The 15,339-nt window shown below is 51.7% G+C and overlaps 1 protein-coding gene across 1 annotated transcript; it reads left to right on the top strand.

Moving 5' to 3' along the window:
- The first annotated feature begins 4,913 nt into the window (after positions 1 to 4,913).
- On the top strand, positions 4,914 to 14,705 carry EPX (eosinophil peroxidase). Its single transcript, XM_004377887.2, has 12 exons — positions 4,914 to 5,001; positions 5,127 to 5,220; positions 5,462 to 5,637; positions 5,842 to 5,959; positions 6,082 to 6,211; positions 7,466 to 7,672; positions 8,903 to 9,221; positions 9,701 to 9,861; positions 10,234 to 10,489; positions 10,975 to 11,145; positions 13,574 to 13,811; positions 14,492 to 14,705. Exons 1-12 carry the CDS (start codon positions 4,926 to 4,928, stop codon positions 14,691 to 14,693), a joined length of 2,148 nt encoding a protein of 715 aa, XP_004377944.2. The 5' UTR covers positions 4,914 to 4,925; the 3' UTR covers positions 14,694 to 14,705.
- The last annotated feature ends 634 nt before the right edge of the window (positions 14,706 to 15,339 follow it).

Below are 15,339 nucleotides of genomic sequence, written 5' to 3'. Positions count from 1 at the left end.
TGTGCTTTAAGCCAAGCTGCTTCTCCTACAGACCTCAGTGTTCTTGTCATGAAAATAGGGTCAGGAACCCCATTCCCAGGCATCCCTGGGAGCAGGAGCAGGCCCACCAGGCCCTGAGCCCTGATCCACCCCAGCTGTCTTGATGGGGGCCGTTGGAGCTGAGCAGATAAAGAGATCCAATCAGGCCTGTGGCCAGCAGTTCCACTGTTGTTGGCAGGCGGTTCTTATGAAAGTGGTTGCCAAAGGTTGAGGTTTTGAGATGGCCAGGGGTGGCTTGGAGGGAAGGCTCTAGGGTATTGTAGCTGAAAGATGCTAGGGAGGGAAGCCCTTCTTTGTGGTCCAGGGTCTAGGCCTCAGCATAGCAAGGCTGGGCCTATGACATGTCCTGGTCCAGAGAGAACAACGTCCCTGACAAAGGGCACCAGGTCCTGATAGATGTACAGGCACAAACCCATTCCCTGACCCTGAGGGACATGGTAGTCAAGATCACGGCAAATATATCCATTCCACAAATATTTAGTAAGTCCCTGACAGGCATTGTGCTAGGTATTGAAGCTACCGTGGACGACAAACAGACATGGCATGGCTACAGCTGGAATGGGTGGGCAGGGGCCTGGGCTGGAGACCCTGGGTCTTCTCCCTTCATCACTGTGGTTCACTCTGTTTCCACGACCCAGCACTGGGCAATGGCACACCCACTGCAACATGAGCAGCAGGGCTCAGAGAACCGGGTCTGAACAATCCTAATTATGGAGGCCTTCCAGGTCCCCAGTCCTGAATGGTCTGCATAGCTCTTGAATTCCTTGCCCCTACCCCACCAGCTGATGTCTATCACTGCCCCTGTGGCGAGTCCCAAGTGAATTCAACAAAGGAGGCAGCAACATAGCAAAACTGCAACGCTTATTCAGCAAACATGATTGAATGCCTGTTGCATAGCTGGCACCGTGCTAGCTTTCTACATTCATTTTCCTAATGACTCTGTAGGGTAAGGGTTGTAATGACCTCTGTTTGACAGTAAGGAGGTAAGCTCTGAGAGGTCAAGTAGTGTGTCCAAGTGGATGGTGGTGCGAGGATTGGAATCCAGGTGAGCCTTACTCCACACCCCAGTTCTCAGCTCCCCTCTCTGTACTGCTCTCCACGAGCTTCCGGGTGGTAAGTGCTGTGGCTGGGTCACCTAGCCTAGCTTGTGGAGTGGGTCAGAGATGGCTGTCCAGAGGGAACCAGAAGGAGAGGGAAGAGCTTCCTGCAGAATCAGCAGAGGCCTGGAAGCAGACAGAGTGGCTGGACCTAGGGCTAGGGTCCTGTGGGAAGAAGCAGAAGTCAGGCTGAAGGGGCAGCCAGAGGCCAGTCCCTAGGGACCAAGTGGCAGACCCTGCTTCTACACTCCCACTCCCACCCCAAATAGCTGGCCCAACCAGTGTCCTGGGGACCGCCCTCCAGAGTCTGGGTGTACAGGTTCAGGATGCCCAGCCCTATTCCAGGGACCCTCGGTGGTTTGCTCCCATCTGCTTGCCTCTCATCACTACCTTGAGTGCTCAATAGGTCAAAATCCCAGAGAGATCAGCCAACATGGCGCAGCTGGGTCTAGAGCCCAGGGTTCATCTCAGGCTTGTGCCAATAACCCATGGCAGCCCACAGCTGTAGGAAAACCCTTGCACAACTCACTGTTGCTGAAGCTTTAGAGTCCTCTGAGTGTCAGGGACCCTGGAAGGAGAGCACCAGAGGTTACACACACCCAGCCCGCTTCCAACCACTGGGGATCTGGCTTCCTGAGGGCAGGGGCTGACCAAAGCACATCTTGGGGAGCAGTCTCCATAAACCCATTACTGTCGAGTCAATTCGGACTCATAATGACCCTATTGGACAGGGTAGAACGGCCCCATAGGGTTTGCAAGGCTGTAATCTTTAAGGAAGCAGACTGCCACATCTTTCTCCTGCAGAGTGGCTGGTGGGTTCGAACCACCGACCTTTCGGTTAGCAGCTGAGTGCTTAACCACTGCACCACCAGGGCTCCTTGGGGAGCACTCTATAATTTTTAAAAGCTCTCTCCTTTATAGGGATCGTTTTCTCCCTCTTACAGATTTGGAAACTGAGGTACAGGGGGTGCTGCGATGTACCCAAAGTCACACAGTGGGTCAGCAACAAGGAATCCAGTGTGCTTTCAGCCACTACACAGTGACTTTTCATTCCAGGCCCCCCTGTTCCCAGAGAGGGGCCTCTGCTGAAGATAAGGAGATAAGATCAGGAGGGCCTGGGCCTTCAACTGTAAAAGGGGTTGCTTAAGTGGCTGTTTCGTGAGCAACTGTCAAGGCCAGGGGCATTGGCGTGAGAGAAGGGGGCTACGCAGGGCCTTGGGGTTTAGATAGGAGTTGGGGGATGCAGAGCTGTAGACAAAGACACTGGGAACTGCCCGGGGGAGCCTGGAGAAGGATAGGGTCTGCAGTGAAGAAGGAATGGAGGTTTCCACCTGAAGAAGGGTGAGCACAGGCAGGCTGCCAGTTGTAGGGATTCTTGAGCTGCATCTTGACAGATGAGCACATGTTCTCCAGGCAGACTGAGATGCGGTCAGGAACCACAAGTGGTGAAACCCATGTGAAATTGTTCACTACAGGTTAGTAAGTAAGCACAAGTAAGCCCATCCTTACCTTGCTTACTGGGTCATCCGTCCCTGTCAGGGATTGTAACTTTGAAAAGAGGCTTTGATTCTGTAGGAGGATACTGTGGGGTTGGGAGAGAGACAGATGTTAGCCATACTTAGAAGCAGAATCTTTGATGTGGTGAAAAAACTGTGAAATTATTCACTGCAGATGACTGATAAGCAAGGTAAGCACCTTGAGTACCCTGCCGGTTGGATAATCCGCCCCCGGGCATCAGCCATGCTCCACAGCCCATGCTCCATTGGTTTCATCCAGTGGAGGAGACTGCAGGAGGAAAGGCCTGGAGGTGTGAGAGAGCACAGGCCCCTGGGGGAAGACTGACTGGGGCATGTCCTACACTTATGATGTGGAAATGGAGGCTCACCCAACTCACACAACTAGTGACAGAGCTGATTCAAACCCAGGGTGGTCTGACCCCACGGCAGCAAGCCACCTCTCAAGAGTAGGCCTAGCAAGCCCAATAGAAACTCAGAGTTTAGACCCACCACTCAGAGCAAACCTACTCTGATAGGCATTGAAGAAACATCGGTAGAAGCACCAAGTCTAAGGCAGGACCTTGGCTTTCTTGGAGGTCTGCTATGGGGAGTCGCTCTGCTGGCTGCTTTTCCCATAACATCTCACTGCAACCCCCAAATGGCCCCAAGAGGTGATTCCTTCATTTCACTTCCAGGCTCCCCACGTAGAGCTGGTAGGATTGAGGGGTGAAGAAGAGGGATCCAATCATAGATCATATATCATCCATTCACTCAACACACATTTATTGAGCATCTACTGAATGCCAGGCCTTGTGCTGGGCATGGAGTAGGGTGGATGGGGGATACCTCAGTAAGACAGACACGGTCCATGCCCTGTTGGGAGAAGGGGGGGAACTTTTCCAATCATTTGGCTCAACACCCATTTTAGGAATGGGGAAAGCTGAGTCCCAGAGAGGAGAAGTGACTTGTCCGAGGCCACACAGCTACTTAGTGGCAGGCAGGCTCCACCCTCTCTGCAGTCACACTGCTCCTCAGTCATCCAGGAAATAGTCATTGAGTGACATCTGTGTTCCAGGCACTGCTCTGGGCCCTGGGAGAAATACATGGGTGAGCTCACCAGCAAAGATGCACTTCCTGGTAGAGTTTAGGTTCTGTTGGGAGGAGACACAAGAAAACACTAAGCGTAGCAAATAAGTAAATTCTAGGGATGCCAGAAAGTGGTGGATGCTGGAGAAAGAAAGGAAAAGTAGGGCAGGGTAAGGGATGAGGAGTACTGGAGAGACTTGAAGGGCTGTGTGCCAAGTGAAATCAGATGGTTAGGATAAGCCTCATGGCTCATTGTTGTCGTAGTTAGTTGCTGTTGAGTCGTTTCCAGCTTATGGCAACCCCATGTGTGCAAAGTAGACATGCTCCAAAGGGTTTTCAAGTCTGTGACCTTTAGGAAGTAGGTCACCAAGCCTGTCCTCCAAGGCACCTCTGGGTGTGTTCGAACCTCCAGCCTTTCTGCTAGTAGTCGAGCACTTAACCGTTTCTACCACCCAGGGACTCTTCATAGCTTATTCCATAAAATTCACTGCCATCAAGTCGATTCCAACCCATAGTGACCCTATAGGACAGAATAAAGCTGCCCCATAGGGCTTCCAAAGCTGTAAATCTTTATAGAAGCAGATCGCCACATCTTTCTCCCATGGATCGGCTGGTGGGTTCAGACTGCAATCTTTGGTTAGCAGCCTACCGCTTAACCACTGTGCCACCAGGGCTCCTTTATGGCTCTTTACTAGAACCTAAACCAGCACTGGCACCTCAGAGTACAGTTTACAAAGCACTTTTACACCCATTCTGATATTTCGCCTCTGAAAAAGGGCAGCCATCCCATTTCATTGATGAGGAAACTGAGGCCGAGGGTGCATCCACAGCCAGAACCCCATGACTTTTTCCTGTCAATCCTTGTGCTTGTCACAAAGACTGAGGGTAGGGGACGAAGGGAAGAATGCCCTCAGGCTGGCAAGGCGCGGGGCAGGAAGGGGTGTTTATTCTCACAGCTCCCCTGATAACCAGAGGGAAGTTCCAGGGCCCCACCTCAAGAGGCAGGACTTCTACCCTCACCCCCATTGCCACCCCCACCCCCCAACCCCCAGATGGGGTATAAAAGTCCTTTCCTAGGCTGCTTCCAGAGAAGAGCAGGAGGGATCAGCTTAGGGGCCTCTGGGAGGAAGGGAGCTGGGACCCCAGCAGATGCAGGATGTGGGTGTCGGTGGCTGACCCAGCTGTGACTGGGGGTCTCCTTGCAGAGATGAAGATGCTCCTGGCCCTTGCAGGGGTCCTGGCCACACTCACCCTCCCCCAGCCCTGTGAGGGCGCTGCCCCAGGTAATGGTCCCTTGGAAAGCCAAGCAGGAGGGTGGGTATGAGAGGGAGAGGGTGAAGGGGGGAAGTGCTTGGGCCTGGGGGTCCTGTGGCTCCCCTGGACCTTGAGTCCCCATGCCCCTGAACAGCCTCCCCCAGGGCAGTGGAGACCTCAGTCATAAAGGACTGCATCGCAGAGGCCAAGCTGATGGTGGATACAGCCTACAATCAGACACAGAGGAGGTGGGCCTGGCCCTGGGGGCTGTATGGTGCTAGGAGGGTCCATGGGGGGTGGGCTCCAGCCAAGGCCATCTCACCACCACCCTGCCCTGGGCACCATGGGGCCTCCACTACAGAGAGCCTCCCCTTGGTCCATCCTGTGTGTCTACACTGTCCTGCAGCCCACTCCTGGGCTGGGGCTCTGCTGGGTGGGTCTGCACCCTTCTCCCCCTTCTCCAGCCCTCACCCTCCCTCTTCTGGGCAGCATCAAGCAGCGCCTTCGCAGCGGCTCGGCGAGCCCTACGGACCTCCTGTTCTACTTCAAGCAGCCAGCAGCAGCCACCAGGACAGTCGTCCAGGCCGCTGACTATATGCATGTGGCCTTGGGGCTGCTGGAGGAGAAGTTCCAATTCCAGGGGTCTAGGCCCTTCAATGTCACTGGTACTGTGCTCCCCACTGAGCCCCGGGGCCTGCCCCTGGCCTGGGAGTGGAAGGAAACCAGGAGGGGGAGGCAGGGTGCAGAGAGTCCTGGGGTGCTGGGAGGAGAGAGGATGAAGGGATGGAGGTTTGGGACAGGCTAGCTTAGGAAGGCGCCAGAACTCCGGAAACTGAGCCGAGGACCCCACGCACCTGCCCTATCCCCAGATATGCTCACAGAATCCCAGCTTCGGCTGCTGTCCCAGACCAGTGGCTGTGCTCTCCAGGATAGTGCTGAGAAGTGCAGCAACAAGTACAGAACAATCACTGGGAGATGCAACAACAAGTGGGTAGCGCCAGGGACTGCACCTGGCCCGGGACCCTCCCGCCCTCACCCTGCCCCCCTCCTCCATGCTGAGCTACCCCAGGCCCTGAGCTCTGCTAACCTCGGCCCACCCTCTGCTGCAGGAAGAGACCCTGGCTGGGGGCCTCCAACCAGGCCCTGGCCCGCTGGCTGCCAGCCCAGTATGAGGATGGGCTGTCACTCCCCTTCGGCTGGACCCCTGGCAAGAGGCGCAATGGCTTCCTCCTCCCTCTTGTGAGTCAGGGTTGAGGGTCTGGAGAACTTGATCTCTTCTAAATCCAGTCCAGAGTCAGCTAAAACCAAAAAAACCAAACCAAACCCATTGCTGTCAAGTTGATTCCGACTCATAGTGACCCTATAGAACAGAGTAGAACTGCCCTGTCGGGTTTCCAAGGAGCAGCTGGTGGATTCAAACTGCTGACCCTTTGGTCAGCAACTGAATGCTTAACCACTGTGCCACCAGGGCCCCCGACTCAGCTAGGCAGGGCTCAAATGCAGGCTCTATCACTCGCCAGCTGGGTAACTCTGGACAAGTAATAGAGCTTTCTGAGCCTCAGTTTCCTCATCTGTAAAATGGTAGCAAAACAGTACCTACCTCATAGAGCTGGTGTGAATATTAAATAAAGCACTTGGTATAAACAGCCATAAGGAACCCTGGTGGTGCAGTGGTTAAAGCAATTGACTGCTAAACGAGAAAGTTTGGTAGTTCAAAACCACTAGTGGCTCTGCAGGAGAAAGATGTGGCAGTCTGCTTCCATAGAGATTTACAGCCTTGGAAACTGTGGGGTGGCTGTGAGTTGGAATCAACTTGACGGCAGTGGGGGTAACGAGCAGTATAGAACATGATCTATTCATGCTAGCCATTACAATAATATTATTATTTTTCTTAGAGAATTAGTGTCAAAGTATCTTGCTAAACATAAAGAGCTATATACCTTATCTAGCTCTAGCTGTTGGTCTGTTGAACGTCGATCGGGTCATCAAGTGTCTGTTGATATGTCAGTGTAATAATCCATCATCTACCCATCAATCAACATCTGTTTATTAATTTTTCTTCCATTAATCCTTTCATCTATCTCCCTATCCAGATTTTTATATATCTATCATCCATCACCTATCAGTTATTCCATGCATCTGTCAATCCATTCTATCATAGAGTTAACCGTTTGTCTATAAATTGATCTATCAATTTGATCTATTTATCTCTCTGAAATAGCTGGTGGGGTCTGGGCCAACCAACCTGGTCCTTCACCTTCTCTTTACTCCCAGAATCCTCAGAACCTGGGCCAGAGACCATCCTTCTAAGCATGACAGCCACAGCAGGAGATGGCTGCTTCTCCGGGCGCAAAAGAGGGAAGAGGAGGGCAGGGCAGGAGAAGGGAGACTATGTGTTCTCTCCAGCAGGGGGAGCTGCTTCTCCCATGTCCCGGGGTGTCCTTGCTGGAATCAGGGAGCCCATGCCCCATGCTGACCTTATCTCCCCACCAGGTCCGGGCTGTCTCCAACCAGATTGTGCGCTTCCCCAGCGAGAGGCTGACCTCCGACCAGGGCCGGGCCTACATGTTCATGCAGTGGGGCCAGTTCATTGACCATGACCTGGACTTCTCCCCAGAATCCCCAGCCAGAGTGGCCTTCTCTGGGGGTGTTGACTGCGAGAGGACCTGTGCCCAGCTGCCCCCCTGCTTTCCCATCAAGGTACCCTAGCCAACCTTCCAGGACCCTGGTGTGGCCTCCACCCCAGCCACAAAGCTGAGGGTGGGGGTCCCAAAGATAGAAGCACTATCCTTCAGGAGCTATCTGTAGGGCTGGGTGTGAGACAGAGACGCAAGAAACAGAGCGCTCTGTAACCGAAGACTTTTGGTGCCAAAAGACCCAGCGCAGACTCTGTGCATGTTTGGAGTTGAAAGTTCAGGGTTGGAGCAATCTACCAGAAGGTTCAGTGCAGGCTTTATGGACAGGGAAGCAAGTGAGACAGGCCTTAACCCATGCGTTTGATTCCAGCAGAGGAAGTCTCCGGGGTCCTACTTTTGGGGTCCTTAGGGTCTCTTAGCTCTTGTCCTTCTCTCTTTCCTGGGATGGCCCAAGGCCCTGCTGTTCTTGCCAGCTCCTGGAATTGGGTTGTGAGAAGGCCTGGATTCTTTGGGCTGGGATGCAAGGGTGGTGTAAGCACTAGAGAAGAAAAGAAGGAATCCAGGGAGTTGAGTCCCTGTTGGGGATATAGGACATATAGGGGAACATATAGGATATAGGACACACGTGCACTCACGCACACACACATGCACACACTCATACATACTCACACTTATGAGGTAGGGCAACATTCATGAGGGATGGTACATGAGGTCCTCCCTACTGAAACGCTAAGCATTCCTCAAACTCTGCTTAGGGACACCTCTTCTGAGGAGCCATCCCAGATCTTCCTATTATACTTTTATTTAGCTTTTGGTGTTTATATCAAGCATAGCAGATGCCATCTCAATTTAGAGTCACATAAGTCTATGCGTGTGTCTGTTTTCGCTGATCTGCGAGCTTCCTGCAACCTGGACTGGGTTTTGTTGACCTTCCTAGTGTCCAAGCACCCAGCACAGAAGGGTGCTTTGGAAATGTCTGTCAAATTGAACTCAGTTGAAGGAGCACAAACCGAAACGTCAGAAGTAGGCTCTAGTCCCACCTCTCCCACTAACTAGTTGTCACTTCACCCCCTCTAAGCCTCAGTTTCCCCATCTGTAAGATGAGGATCTAAATCATCTCAAACGTCTCATCCATTTCTAGCCTTCCATAACTCTATGTTACAAAGTGCTAAGGACACTCAGGGTGAGTCAAGGAAGGCTTCCTGGAAGAGGGGAGTTTTGAGCAAAGTTTTCAGGCAGGTAGGGGATCACCAGCAGAAGTGAGCCTGCTGTTGAGGCTTCTTTTCCACTGCAGATCCCGCCCAATGACCCCCGCATCAAGAACCAGCATGACTGCATCCCCTTCTTCCGCTCGGCACCCTCCTGCCCCCAAAACAAGAATAAAGTCCGCAACCAGATCAATGCACTCACCTCCTTCGTGGACGCCAGCATGGTGTACGGCAGTGAGGTCTCCCTTGCCCAGCGGCTCCGAAACCGGACCAACTACCTGGGGCTGCTGGCCGTCAACCAACACTTCCGCGACAATGGCCGAGCCCTGCTGCCCTTCGACAACTTGCGGGACGACCCCTGTCTCCTCACCAACCGCTCTGTGTGCATCCCCTGCTTCCTGGCAGGTCAGACTTGGGAAAAGGGAGTGTCTTCCCAGGAAATGCCAGTCCCTGAGTTCTGGGTTGGGAAGCCATGGTGGGTGTGGTGGGAGTACGTGGTTTCAAACCTCAGTATTAGGCAGACCATAGGCATGGATCTGTGCATAGTCATCATAGAATCAATAAGTTGGAAGGAGTGCCTTAACAAATTCCCTGTGTGTGGCCAGCTTCCGCTTGCTTTGGTCTCTCCAGTGGCTGCTGTGGAGTTGATTCTGACTCATGTCGACCCCGTGTGTGCAGAGTAGAACTGCTCCACAGGGTTTTCAAGGCTGTGACCTTTCGGAAGCAGATCACCAGGCCTGTCTCCTGAGGTTCTCTGAGTGGGTTTAAGCTGCCAGTCTTTTGGCTAGTAGTCAAGTACTTAACCACTGTGCCACCAAGGCTCCTTAGCAGAAAGAAATTTTTCTGGGAAAGGCTGTAGTGACTGTGAATTTGGGGTTTTCAAGGTGACTCCCGATCCAGTGAAACCCCCAATCTGGCAGCCATGCACACCATCTTTATGCGAGAGCACAACCGACTGGCCACCGAGCTGAGACACCTGAACCCCCGGTGGAGTGGAGATAAGCTGTACAACGAGGCTCGGAAGATCGTGGGGGCCATGGTCCAGGTAGGGAGCCCTGTGTCCCAGCTTTCGCCAGAAGACAATGTGAGACAGGAAGCAGTCTCAGAGAGTGACTCTGACCTTCCTTAATATATCCTTGAGGGTCTGGGTGATTGAGGTGTACCTGAGATCTGACCTCTACCCTCAGTTTTGCTAGTAGCTCAGAATTGGACCCACAGTGGTGTGACCCTGTCCACCTCAGCCTTTTTGGGTTTCAGCATCTCCATTAGCCAACAGGAAATTAACATTGCCACATAAGACATAATGATAATAAAGAATTAATACGTCTGAGCAGCACTTTGAAGAGCAAACGTCTGCCCAAACAAGGGAGTGGGGTAGGTGGCCACCGAGATCCCGTTCCTTCTGTCTCTCTTCCAGATTATCACCTACCGAGACTTCCTGCCTTTGGTTCTGGGCAAGGCCCGGGCCAAGAGAACACTGGGGCCCTACCGGGGCTATTGCTCCAATGTGGACCCCCGTGTAGCCAATGTCTTCACCCTGGCCTTCCGCTTTGGCCACACCCTGCTGCAGCCCTTCCTGTTCCGCTTGGACAGCCAGTACCGGGCCTCGGCACCCAACTCCCGTGTCCCACTTAGCTCTGCCTTCTTTGCCAGCTGGCGAGTTGTGTACGAAGGTGACCAGGTTTTCCAGAGACAGATGGGGGTGGGATTGGAGTGGGGATGGGGTCACACACTCCCCCAGGTGAGCCAGGGTTTCTGCCAGAAGGCCACGCTGCTGCTCAGGCTGCTGCTTATCATCTCCCCAGACCAGTGAAAATGAGGCAGGACCCTCAGTCATGGGTCTTCCATCCCTTAGGGATGAGAAAACTTCTAAAAGGGGGACCAAGGGCAGACTGATGTCAGACTGGCAGGTTGTAGACATGGAGGGAGCCTTCCTTCCTCTCCTTCTTTAAGAAGTAGGGGTGATGCCTTTCCCTCCTAGCTCCATCTCCCTTCATGTCCACCCAGGCCTGTTTCCTGACACGCACAGAATATAAGCAACTGGCTTGTCCAGCTCTGAGTGAGCTCAGCCTGGCATCATGGGATGATGACCCAGTAGGCTTCCCAGAGGCTGTGCTGCTCACACTCTAATCTGTGCCGCTCACACTCCTGCCACCAGGTGGCATCGATCCCCTCCTCCGAGGCCTTATGGCCACCCCTGCCAAGCTGAATGGTCAAGATTCCATGATGGTGGATGAGCTCCGGGACCGGCTGTTTCAGCAAGTGAGAAGGATTGGGCTGGATCTGGCAGCTCTCAACATGCAACGCAGCCGGGATCATGGCCTGCCAGGTGAGGGAGCCACCGCCCCCTGCTTCCAGGTTTAGCTCGGGCTGGGGCTGCTCTGTGGGTGTCTCCTTTCGGACCGGGACCATGTAGGATGTGCGGAGGCTCAGGGGCATGCAAGGCCGAGGTTGATGCAGCAGAGCCTCCCAGGGAACACCTGTTTGCTGTCCTGCCAAGTCCTCCCCATCCACTGTAGGGTACCCAGCTTTAGTCCACCATAGGACCAGGATGTGGGCACTGGAGCTGACAAAAGGCAATTAGGACTTTCCAAGTACTAGAGAAAAACAGATTTTAAAGACAAGAAAGAACTGCTCCTTCACCACCATGTGGCACATTCCAAGGAGGCAGGCTTAAATTCCAGGGCTACAGCAACTGGCTACTTGCTCTAAGGGAAGAAAAGCAAAACCTTAAGAGGCAGGGAACAGGTAGAGTAAAATTCAGGCTGCACTGGCTGTTTGGTGAGGACACAAAAAGTGTCCACGAAAGACGAAGAAGTACAGTCTTTAAGCCTCTGCTGGGCACCAGGCACTTTGCTGGGTACTTTCATAAATATTAACTCATCTATAGTGTCACTGTGAACCAGAATTGACGTGGTGGCAACAGGTTTGGTTTTTGGTAGTCTTCCCAATGACCCTGAGAAGCAGCGATTACAGTCCTTTTTATAAATAAGAAAATAAGCTCAGAGACATTTAGTAATTTGTCGAAGGTCCTGTAACTGGGAAGTAGTAAAGTTTAAATTCAGAATTTCTGCTTTCTTTCCCCCTGTTCAATCCATTGTAGAGGAAGGCTTTGGTCACTACCTTGTTCCTTCCTCCTTCTCCCCACCTCCTACTTCCCTGTCTAGGTAGAATCTGAAGCCCCACCGCCCTCAGTTGACCTTTGGGCATGTACAAAGGAGTAGGGGGAATTCCTGCATCTAAAAGGCAACTAGCAGACATACAGCAACCAATAAAAGTAAACCTTTTGCCATCAAGTTGATTCCGACTCATAGCAACCCTACAAAACAGAGTAGAACTGCCCCATAGGGTTTCCAAGGAGCAGCTGGTGGATTCAAACTGCATACCTTTTGGTCAGCAGCCGAGATCCTAACCACTGCACCACCAGGGCTCCACACAAAGTGGGCACTCAATAAACCTGAGGTCTCTTCCTTTCCTACGCTTGGGTGCCCCTGACAGCTAAGGAGCTGTGGGCGCCCCCAGGTGGCGAACTGAGATTGCTGGTCTCCCAAGTTGCAAAACAGTGAGTCTTCTGTTTTCCCCAATATCTGCTCCTTTCAAGCTGTACTAGAAATATTATCCTGATACTAGCTCTTTCAGTCTCCTCCAATTCCTTCCAAAGTCCAAAACCAAATTTGGAATTGGAATATCTGGTTTGAATTTCACTTAGTGGAGTGATCTCGGAAAAGCCATAGCTGATCAATCTCAGCAAACATCCACTGGTAAAATGGGGATAACGAAGTACCTCATAAACATAGTGAGGATCTTGAGAGATATGTGTGCAACAGTGCTTAGTGACGGTACATTATATGGTTTTCCTCTGTTCAGCGGGGGGATGGTGTGAGTTTGTAGTTCAATGGACGATGTTGGGCTGGTGTTTCTTCAGGTTGTGGCAAAGCTATCTCCTACCTTGATGGGCCTCACATCGCATGGCTTGGCCCTAGTGTAGGATCCTGATATTTGAGAAGTCAGTTATGACTGATCTTTAAAGTTCTGAGTAGATGAAATTAAAAAAAAAAAAAGGCTTTATTGGGATATTCTGAAGTCTACCTGTTTGAAGTATACAATTCAGTGATTTTAGTATATTTGCAGAGTTGTACAACAATCACCATAACCTAATATCAGAACATTTTCATCACTACCTAAACAAACCTCATGACAAGTCATTCCCCATCCCCACCCCAGTGCTAGGCAACCACTTAATTATTTTCTGTCTCTATGCATTTGCCCATTCTGGACCTCTCATATAAATGGAATCATTCAGTATGTGGTCTGTTTCTGAGCAGATGAACTTTATCCCATGCTCTTCATTTGTTGGTTTGTTCATTTATTCATTCATTCATTCTACAAACCTTGATTGAGAGTCCTTTTATATTCTGGGTACTGTCTTATTTGTGCCTAATTAATGCACACGAGCCCAATGATAATGTCATTCAATGTCAGATTTGTGGTTATGAGTTTTGGGTCACAACAGCTTTTTAAACTAGGACACACTCCTCAGTTTGATGCACACAAAGCGTGGTTGTAAGTTTAAAATCAGACAACAGTTTTGCTCTTTGGAGGGCTCAGGGCCTCTTTACCACCAGGGATTGTCTTGTTCCTGCCCAATATTGGCTGACCACTGAGCTTTCTCTCAGAAGAACTTGTGGAAAAGCGGAAGCTAAGGGGAGCTCAGCAGGCGTGAGACCAGAACTACTTCTCCTACTCTCCCCTTTCAGGGTACAATGCTTGGAGGCGCTTCTGCGGGCTCTCCCAGCCTCGGAATTTGGTACAACTCAGCCAGGTGCTGAAGAACAAGGATTTGGCAAGGAAGTTTCTGAATCTGTATGGGACACCTGACAACATTGACATCTGGGTTGGGGCCATTGCAGAGCCTCTTTTGCCAGGGGCTCGAGTGGGGCCTCTTCTGGCCTGTCTTTTTGAGAACCAGTTTAGAAAAGCCCGAGATGGAGACAGGTAAGCAAGTGGCGCTACCCTAAAAGAGATTAGTGCCAGAGAGGTGTGACAGAAAGCACTAGAATTCAACAGTAAACAGTGGGGAAAACTGCACTTTCTAGCTTCATTTCTTCCAAGTTCATAGGACCTGAGACCAGGAGGCTCCCTGAAGTCTGGTCAGAGGAGGGATACCACTAACCCAGGCAAGGCTGATACTGAGCCGTGGTCACCTTTAACCCAGGAGACAGAGTTGTCAGCCTAGCTATTCCAGGCTAGCAGATTCCAGAAAGCATGGACTGAAAAGGCTAAATGTGGTATCCTTTCAATAAGCTCGTGGTTTAAGACCTAATTCCTTATTTTCTGGCACTAACCTAGGTTAGTGAGGATGGCGCAGGACTGGGCAGTGTTTCGTTCTGTTGTACACAGGGTCGCTATGAGTTGGAACTGACTCGACAGCATCTAACCACCACCACCTATGTTCAAGTCCAGACCTGGCCACTCTAATACTGTCCATGTAATACTGGTCTATTTACTTACTCACTGAACCTGTTCCTTCATTTATAAAATAGGAATAACACCTATTTTGCAAGAATTTTGTGATAACTGAATGAAATAATGTAAAGTACCTGGCACACAACAGGTGCTCATTGTAAGTTAATTTCTTCCCAACCTTCACCCACATCTGTTGAATGTCTTGGTAGGTTCTGGTGGCAGAAACAGGGTGTTTTCACCAAGAGACAGCGCAGAGCCCTGAGACAGGTTTCCTTGTCTCGAATTGTGTGTGACAATACTGGTATCACCACTGTTTCGAGGGACATCTTCAGGGCCAACATCTACCCCCGGGGCTTTGTGAGTTGCAGCCACATCCCCAGGTTGAACCTGTCAGCCTGGCAAGGCAAATGAAGCCTCTGCAGGTAAGGAGAGGCCCTCCTCCAACAGCCCTGGGCTGGGGTAGGCCCTCGCATCATTCCCCTTCCCCGGGCAGGCCAGCTGAGTCCTCATAAAGCTCTAAGTAGAGACAACAGGACTCACCATTAGGGACAGTGGCTTCCCAGTGTGCTAGCTTCTGTGCTGAGGGTTAATCCCAGGGCCTAAGACTTTGGGGAACGATCAGGAAGTGTCCAGCTTGCCTTAGCATGGTCACCTTCACACTAAAGCATCTCCATTTCCCGACTCCCAGTAGGTTCCTCACTTATTCAGTTCTGCTTCGTCTCCACAGGAGTCCATCCCAAGCCTCCAATCCCTGGAGACAAGTGAGTCTGGGAAGGATTACAAGGCTTCCTTCTTCCCCTGGAGCAACCATAGCCTGCTGATGCTTTTGCTGGCTACAGCGTCGAGCTCTTTGGCTGGGAGCGACAGCTGAAGTCCTAGCAGCAACGGACCCACCCGCCTTGGGAGCCTCTCAGGTGTTAGGTTACGAATCCATTCCAGGTGGAAGGACTTGTGAGCCAAGCAAGGAGGCCTTGAGACCCAGGCAAGAAGAGTCAGCTGGAGGGTTTGCAGCCACTTTCTTCTATTTCCCAGCCATGCCCCAGTGACTGCGAGACCA

This window comes from Trichechus manatus, unplaced genomic scaffold (assembly GCF_000243295.1).
Source record: "Trichechus manatus latirostris isolate Lorelei unplaced genomic scaffold, TriManLat1.0 scaffold00054, whole genome shotgun sequence".
Taxonomy (NCBI): Eukaryota; Metazoa; Chordata; class Mammalia; order Sirenia; family Trichechidae; genus Trichechus; species Trichechus manatus.
This window is presented reverse-complemented; position numbering and strand designations above follow the sequence as displayed.

Bases quoted from the DNA above. Each gene is read 5' to 3' on its own strand.
- EPX (XM_004377887.2), top strand. From the start codon at position 4,926: ATGAAGATGCTCCTGGCCCTTGCAGGGGTCCTGGCCACACTCACCCTC. The intron at 5,638-5,841 runs GTACTGTGCTCC...CCCTATCCCCAG, and splicing joins TAGGCCCTTCAATGTCACTG to ATATGCTCACAGAATCCCAG. The intron at 10,490-10,974 runs GTGACCAGGTTT...TCCTGCCACCAG, and splicing joins CTGGCGAGTTGTGTACGAAG to GTGGCATCGATCCCCTCCTC.